Source organism: Haliotis asinina, chromosome 14 (genome assembly GCF_037392515.1).
Source record: "Haliotis asinina isolate JCU_RB_2024 chromosome 14, JCU_Hal_asi_v2, whole genome shotgun sequence".
NCBI lineage: Eukaryota > Metazoa > Mollusca > Gastropoda > Lepetellida > Haliotidae > Haliotis > Haliotis asinina.
The window spans coordinates 16112024-16121129 of NC_090293.1; the positions used below are offsets into that span (position 1 = coordinate 16112024).

At 39.3% G+C, this 9106-nt stretch overlaps 1 protein-coding gene across 1 annotated transcript; it reads left to right on the forward strand.

Annotated features, from left to right (window-relative positions):
- The first annotated feature begins 2620 nt into the window (after positions 1-2620).
- Positions 2621-6476, forward strand: LOC137262169 (uncharacterized). The gene is made up of 3 exons (XM_067799953.1): positions 2621-2767; positions 3984-4168; positions 5525-6476. Exons 1-3 carry the CDS (start codon positions 2667-2669, stop codon positions 6229-6231), a joined length of 993 nt encoding a protein of 330 aa, XP_067656054.1. The 5' UTR covers positions 2621-2666; the 3' UTR covers positions 6232-6476.
- Positions 6477-9106: the final 2630 nt, after the last annotated feature.

Sequence of the window (9106 nt, forward strand, 5' to 3'; positions counted from 1 at the left end):
TCCAGCTATATGACGGCGGTTTGTAAACAAGCTGGACTTAAGAAAGACAATCCAATGGTCCACAACATCAATCTACGCAAATGCATCCGTTACGATCACATGCATCAACCGCGTAAGCAAGACTTGCTGAAGACGGGCGGTGTTTGACGAAAACCTGTCAGCGTGGGCGTGTACAGAGAAAGCTTTAACGCGAGTAAACAATAATGCCTCCAAATACTGCGTGAGTGAAAAGCTACTTACAGATTAGAAGCAAACTGTTGACCGGAATTTCATATCAGAGAATCACACCACGGTTTTCGCGTTGGGGATTTAAAGACCGCTTCCAATGAACGTGACATCACACTGAGCAAAAAAAATGTTACCTGTGGATATTATGCAAGCCGCGGTGGGTGAGCGGGTTAGACGGCTGGCATTGTGTGCTTGCGATGAGGTGCCTGATTCTGAGAGTGTGGGTTCGAATCCCGGATTTTACTCAACCCATTAAAAGTACTAGAATCTGTACATTACGGAGGTGTTATAACATACGTTCCAACGTAAAAATATACATACAAAACTGAGACACAACTGAGGGGATCGGGTGCTCAGGCTCGTTGACTAGGTATCCCAGTTGCGTCGATCGATGTTCAAGCTGTTGATCACTGGATTGTCTGACCCAGACTCGATTATTTACAGATATTGCCGAGTGTGCAGTAAAACGAAACTTAATCATTCACTGTTTTATATTTGGAGACAATAAACAATGAAAATTTAAAACATTTATATTTTGTAGTTCAAATATTTGCCTGTTCACACAACTGAGTCGTACATAAATGTACCGAAGACCTTTGTATGACATTATACAGATGCTTAAATTCCCGTCATTTCGATGTCCCACTCCTTTCATGGTCGTATTTCCTGTCACGCCTGTTGGGCTGAATTTTGTTTAAAACTTACTTCACCTCGACTGGGGATTAAGGTGACCAATCTAACGCTTGTGTGGAACACACTGAAAGTCACCTTTCATCACAGTCTTAAATTTGTGCCGGGGAATTATCATGAACACACAATGCCACTAAATATTACCATTAATAGGCTGGGAATTTTTAATTTTATTTCTCGTTTACGGTTAATGATTTCGTTCATGTTTTTTAGCGTAGAGCTGTATTTATATTTACAAGACCCTTCAATGGTGAATGTTTAGTTGCATGCTTGTATATTTTCAATTAGTTATTCCCTTATTTCATTCCAATTTTCCAGTTTTCACACAGTGCACTAGAATAGGTTTATGCGAGGGTTCAGTAGACTCTGAAATGAAAACCATTTACATAAAATAAGCGGACAAATTATCTGAATAAGTCCACAGACCCTTCATATTGCATTACTCTAGACTGGTGTGCGGACAAAACCCCTGTGGACATAAGCCCACTAAGGCAAAAGAAATTAGGACAAAATTAAGACCCCCTAGAACCAAAGCTACCACCATGTAGGACAAAAGCTCCAAATGAATAATAAAGATTGTTTATCATTCAAATATCTATTCAACCACTGGCAAACTGTAGCGCAAGTGGGGTAGTGCAGCGTAGAGAATATGACCGGTATTCATATATGCGAGCGCTTCAATAAAACCGTGCTACCTAGGTCGATCACTCAGTAGTTAATACATGTTTGGCTGTTTTGTCCGAGGTCTTCATTTTGGGTTTTATTTTTTGTTCTTGAGGGTTTTTGACCTAAGGGGATTTTGTCCTGTAACTTTGTGTACCAGGGGCCTTTTGTCCACAGTGGTTTTGTCCTACAATCTCTAGACTTGACGACAACTACACACTGTGTCATGCAGGGTCAGACAACTGGTAGAGGTTTGTTTGTTCTAAGTTTAGGCTCTTGCAATTGGGGTCAGGTGCTTGTTTGCTTTGTTAAAACATGTATGGCTTAACTATACTGAATTTTAAGTCCTTCGATGTTATCGTAAGTTTATTCATATAATGTATAGAACCAGAAAAGTGGAAAGTACAAAGCGCCAGTCTTTTAAAAGGCCAACCTGTTGTTAGTATGTATTTGGTCTAGAGTGAGTGAGTTTATTTTTATGCCGCTTTTAGCAATGTTCCAGATGGAGACACCAGAAATGGGCTTCACACATTGGACCCATGTGGGGATTCAAACACGGGTCGTCGTTGTGACGAGCGAACCCTTTGACCACTAGACTACCCCACGGCACCGCCCCCTTTCAATGTATATTTTATGGCTCAAACCAACACGTATTGCCTTAGAGTATTGATTAAGTCTACACGATCATTTGGTGAACACAAGGTGCAAAGCAAACACAAATGTATTTGACAATATCACACAGAACCGAAAGGCAACATAAAAACATTTAACACAAAATGCGTAAGTGTCAGCTTGTCAGAACAACTTAAGCACGCATTATATAATAACGTGTAATCCTCTGTGATCTGAATAAAGTGAAACAAATGCAAGTTTAGCATTATCTCGGAAATAATCGCTTTCGATTTCACGACAGATGGCATCTGTGGTGTTGAAGCACAGAAGTAGTGACCACACGACGACTGCTACACCAACAACAGATAAGACGGTGTCACTATCACGGTGTCGACCTACTTTGTCAGGTGTCCATCTGTTCAGTAAAACCGTGGCCGGGTCTCCGCGAGCCTCTACATGTAAACAAACTGAAAATGACGATGATATTGAAGAAACTTGCTTTAGCTGTGTCTCGCATCAGAGGACTACACATATTACGAGCATACACTTCTTCTACGTCACACGTTGGAAAGAGGTATTAGAGGTTCCAAATATTTTTTTATTAATCTGTCCCAATTTTAAGCTTTCAGATCTGGCGGAAACTCATAATAATATTATAAGGTCATCATGAACCGACCTCAGCTCACCATAAATCGGTTTTACTATAGGAACCAAAATTGTCGTTCTGAATTTACCAGTCTTGTAGAATATAAATTCGGCGACTGACGATTGTCAGATATCATCAACTTGTCTGTGTGTATATGTAATGAGAAATACCAACTTCTGTGTGTGTGAGTGAGTTATTTTTACGCCGCTTTTTAGCAATATTCCAGCAATATCACGGGGGTACCCCAGAAATGGGTTTGCACACATTGTACCCATGTGGGGAATCGAACACGTATGTAGAAAGGAAGGACAAATATGTTATTGGGAACGAATTACTTTATCATGATTATGTTTTAAAAGCATTTCGTAGAATTTAAAACCGTATATCATATATTCTGATGTTCATTAGTACATGAAGTCTTTTCCCAGCGTGCTATTGGCGGTGGGGTAGTCTTGTAGTTCGCTCGTAACACCGAAGATCCGGGTTCGATTCCCCACATGTGTGAAGCCCACTTCTGGTGCCCCAGGCAATGATATTGCTCAAACATTGCTGAAAGCAGCGTAAAACTTCAGTCAGTCACTCACTCATGCCCTCGGAAGCTTGTTACCCCAAAATTTGTACCGATTGCTTGTGACCAGTAACTGACTTGAGATGATAAAGAGGATTCATGGTAGAATCTTGCTCTTTGATTATGGCAGTATACACTATTGACCACTCACATCACTGCTCCACTTCGAATGTGCATATATACTGATGGTTAAAAAATAGGTAACGTAACCGTTCAACGTTTTAGTTTACGTTTTTCTGGAAAATGAACAGAGTTCCTTAAAAAGTGAGAAAGAAGTTTATTAACAATAATGTTCATGTGTTCATGAATACGGTTGAAATATGAAAATCTATAGATTTATTTATTGTAGATGTTAACGTCCATTACAACCTTTTCATTTACAAAGAACTTATTTTATTTAACTTCCACATCATAATCATATCCAGATGATGTATATAACACATGCTAATGTTTGGTGTTATTGTGCGGAAGTTTTGACCTTGAGTATATATTTTATGTAGTGAATATTGATGCATGTGGCAGTATAAGCTAGCACCCATAATTAATTCAGTCACTTTGAAATTTTTTTGGGTTCAGCTTTTCCACTGCACGAGAAGTGGTTGGGTATGAGGTTCGACGCATGCGCCGTGAGGACATTCAAGGCCTGTACGAGCTGACGGCCGCAAACCAGTGGAATATGGAGAGGGACTACTTGGAGTGTATTTTCGACACGGATTCCTCGGGACTGTTGGTAGTGGTCACGCCCACTGGGGAGGTTATAGGTACAGCAATCTCAACACTACTGTAGTTAAGGCTGCAGATAAGGTTGTTTACATCAACGACCCCACCACGAGGCGAAGCATGCATGAGCATATACGTAAACATATACGTAGAATATCAACCTCCCCCCACCCCTCCCCCCAATGGGCAAGTGACTTAAGAAAGTAACTTGTCCAGATTAATTTTCCACTTGCCCTGATTTTTGTGACATAATCACGATGATATCATTTTGAAAGAAGAAAATGAACATGGTGTTTTCTGCAGATGTTTACTGGACTATTTATCGAGAAGTGATAACTACCAAAGAAAGAAATGTAGGAAATGTAATAGCTACATTGTGAGCAGATATGACATGAAACTGTGTTTGCATTTTGACACCATAAGTTGAAATTATCTAGTAGCCCACGGGCAAGTAAGATACCATTATTTGATTGCCCAAAATGAAAACTGACCTGTCCCCGGCGTCGGGCGATGGGACTTTTGAGTCCCTGAACAGTTATAACTCTGATCCTTGCCTTGGGATATGAAACTTTTCTCGACGAGCGTTGATGTCCTAAAGATTCTATTAGATTCCATAATAAAGACACAAGTGCGTGATTCTGTTTATGACCCGCAATCAATATTTTCAGTTTGAAGACTGCCCCAGAGAGCCAGGCGACTATGCTTGTCGTAAGAGGCGACTAACGGGATCGGGTGGTCAGGCTTGCTGACTCGGTTGACACATGTCATCGGTTCCCAGTTGCGCAGATCGATGCTCATGCTATTGATCACTGGACAGTCTGGTCCGGAGTCGATAATTTACAGACCACGCCATATGGCTGGAATATTGCTGAGTGCGGCGTAAAACTAAACTCACTCACGCACACCAAAAAGCCACGCTGACCCTTTAGCTTCACGACACTATGGCAAATGTAGATAGTTCTGATTACACACATATCTATTGACCGATTAACATCCGGGCTAGAACTGGTCTTCAGCACACTATGCCAGTAAGTGGCGGTTGACAGGATCGGATTGTCTGGGGCCCTGACTTGGTTGATGCTGGTCATCGTATCCTAGTTGCGTAGATCAGTGATCATGATGTCACGGACTTGTTTGCACTTGGCGTGATTATTTACAGACCGTCGCCATATTGCCGGAATATTGTTTAATGCGGCGTTAAACGTTTACAAACAAAGCATATATATACATAAAGAATTTTCATTAATTTTACACGATGATGGGTCATTGTATCAAAGATTAAAAAGATGAAATCCTGAAATTTATGTATGTTCATAAACAATAGCAGCTTCAAATATGCCAACCATGCAAGCATCTAAATCATATATACTCTTTCTCATATGTTTCATTTTGATCAGGACACAATGGAATTCTGGCACACAGTGACGCGTTCGCTTCTTCCGGTATGAACATAGTGAAAGAGGAATACCGTGGAGCGGGCATAGGAAAGACGCTGTTTCGGGCCGTCATGGACGTCATGAATCATCGCAACGTTGGTGGAACGTCGTTATCCAACAGAATCACGTTTTATCAACAGTTTGGATGGACCATCCCATCTTATACCTTCCACTATAACATGGGGCCCGTAAACCCGGACTTCGTAAAGGAGTCGAGTAAAGGAGATTTTGACATCATCCCAATAGAAGACGTCAGTTTTGAGGACGTTGTTGCATACGACACAGACATCCATACATTGCCACGGCCGTCCTACTTGAGAAACTGGGTCTTGTTTCACAAGGCAAAGACCGTTGTTGCCGTTCAAAACGGAAAGGTATGTGGATATGGGGTACTGAGACCGGCGGACATTGGCTTTCGCATGTATCCACTCTTTGCAGACAGTGACAAAATTGCTCATGCCTTGTTCTGTAAACTGGCTTCATTTGTGCCAGAAAACGGTGAGGTGATTTTTACTCAGCCGATTGAGAACAAGAAAGCTTGTGAGTTCGTTCAGGCCAACAAGTTTAAGAATTATCTTTCCATGACTAGATTGTACAATAAACATGACATTGTTGTTGACATTAACAGAGTCTATTCGGTTTCATCCACGGAATATGCAATTGTATGAGACGTGAATGGTTATATTGATTCATACAAACGTACAGTTACAATGTTGATATCAAATGAGCTGAATTTTACTGATTGGGCTTCCTTAGCGCGAAACCTGTTGGGTATGCTCCTAAGTTCTAAGGTGTTATATTTTCACCTTAACATTCATGTCAACGACGATACATCCTGTTAATATTTTGACAATTTCTCTTCAATATCTACCTGTATGATTATGGAATAAAAACTATCTGATTTCAGTCTTCAGATTTGTTTGGAACTATTTTCATATATATTTTTACACATGTCCTGCAACTTAATCTTTGGCACAATGTACAGTCTGCAATATACCACTTCTTTCATCTACTGAGACGCTTATAAATGCAGTAATCAATACACGAAGCAAGCTCTTGTTCTGGAATCTGAATCACAAAGGTAGATAAGAGTCTTTACGTCCCACTCAGTAATATTACAGCTATATGGCGGCGGCCTGTACGTATTGGAGTCTGGTACAGACATTCCAGTGATCAACGAGATGAGAATGGACTTCTCAATAGGGATACGATGACGTGTCTACCAAGCCTGACCACCCGATCCGCTAATCTGCTCTTATAACAAGCGTGGGAGGATCAAATCTAACCCGGATCTCGGGTAAGTAGATAAGAAGACACAATATAAACCTTCTCAGATTTCTATCAGAAGCGGTCACCGGAAACCCATACTCACCTATAAGAGCTGAAATTGGAAAGTCGTGTGTTCCTCCTGTCAACCACCAGTCTGACAAGTCCTAAGAGCAAATCAAGGCAACTCACTACAAGGAAACTTGGATTGAATAATAACCACAGACAACACAATATCGCAATATCGTGAGTGGTCTAACATAGGCGTTCGACCCTGATATGTTTATAAGAATGACTAAATATATGATATAAGAAAGCATTTCGTTAAAAACATAGTTAGATGAGGACATATTGAAGGTCTTAACTTACTGTCTTTATTATTATTGGTACGACCGTGTCCCACAATTTGGATATTTCTTTTTGTGAGCAGCGGTAATCCTATACACATATTTTAATGATGATTGTTCAGCCATCAGGTGTTACTTTTGATTAACTTTTAATGATACAGCAATGCCATGGCTTGCTGAAAATCAGCATCTACTGTATAGGCATGACAGACATGTCAACGCCCATCTGAATACATCACCTCTTCAAGGCCAAAGATCAACATGTACTGTCACATCAATATGGTTGTAGGGAATTCATTCCCAAATGCCAGATGGGACTGGATGCAATCACAACTCAGCATTGTTAATGGTAATTTGAAAGGCCTATGCTACCAGTATGGCAAAGTTTAAGATCTACAGCAAGTGCAAATTCACGGTCATAATGCCAGGTTGCAGTAGTACTGTACTTGCCAACATATTGCAACACATGCTCTGTGACAGACATCTGAGACAGCAAAATACTGCTGCAATGCCATGTAATCAAGCTGAACTTGTCTTTCACTGACATATGGAAGACATCCCAGCTGTTACTTTTATCTGGTATCTTCAGAGGTCTTCACTACGAAAACAGGGTGGGTGGAAGGGGAAAAGATGTGCTTCTGGAACTATGAACCACAATACCCTCCTTGCATAATCAAGAAAGAATAAAACCACTTTCTCGGACTTACAATGTCACAAGGTTCCACATAAGTTCCATATGGGTGCATATTTGGAATGTTAAGGCTGTATTTGAGGACAAAAAATTGGTCACTTTCATACTTTTCACTTTACAGATTAGAATATAAAGGTTATCACTGGTTACTCAGTTGACAGAAAGAACACCTGAAAGAAATATTTCATAGTATTTTCTTTATTTTCAAAGTCAACAAATGCTGCACATTTATTGCTTACGTTCAGCTTTAACAAGGTAAGTGACAGCATAATTCAACTTTAAGAAAAGGTTTATGTTTATCACAGTTCATAGAGATCAGAATATACATGTATAACATTGAATTAACTTAAGTTACATTAACAACATCATTTTATGTTCCTTCAATACATAGCAGTGATTTAGATTAGTTTATTTACAAGAGTGTTTATACACACTCACACAAATGCCCAGAAGAAATGCCATGTTAGTATTTCACACTTGTTATGCATATACACATTTTTGTCAAGAAAAGTGGAGTGTTTTTAAACAGTTTGTGACTAACAGTACTAGTGACACAACTGATAAGTCAACTGAAACGTTTTAATGCAAACATCTGTTATGACAAACATGTGGCTATATACATTTCTGACAGTTACTCCACTGATTCTGTACATAATAGAGTTGTCATTCATAGAAATGTGAATTCCTCCAACATCATTAATTTCAAATTAAAACACAACATTTGACAGTTTCTTCTATGGTCACAAATTAAGGCCTCGATATGTATCTAGAGCTAGTAGTGCTGGCTATAAAGACTTATAATTGAAATTTTTGCTGATGGGAAGAATTACAAACAAATATTCAGAGGTAATATTTTACATAAACTATAATGATGAAATAATGTGTAATTGCACAGAGTTATGTCATTACTCACAGCTATGTTCCTAACACTGTTTTTGTAAAACTCTGTCCATAAATGCTGCATACCAGTGACATGCAATTATAATTATTGTTTTTACTCAAATTTACTAATGCGATATTGTGCATATCTAGTTAATGATTATTAATCACTATGATCCATACTGATAACATTTATAGCCAGCCCTAAGAGCAAGAAGCTTACAATTCTGCATTGCAGGGAGCTTTTAACTGAACAGACGATAGATTATATATTGATACATATTTACAGGTATGTGGTATATAAATATAATAAATGTTGTGGATATGTTACACTTTTGTACAAAAAATTTTTATCTGTGT

What these genes read in the sequence shown, in the direction of transcription:
- LOC137262169 (XM_067799953.1), top strand. Translation starts at nt 2,667, where the DNA reads ATGACGATGATATTGAAGAAACTTGCTTTAGCTGTGTCTCGCATCAGA. An exon ending in ACGTCACACGTTGGAAAGAG is followed by an intron (nt 2,768 to 3,983) that starts GTATTAGAGGTT and finishes TTTTGGGTTCAG; the next exon opens with CTTTTCCACTGCACGAGAAG. An exon ending in GCCCACTGGGGAGGTTATAG is followed by an intron (nt 4,169 to 5,524) that starts GTACAGCAATCT and finishes CATTTTGATCAG; the next exon opens with GACACAATGGAATTCTGGCA.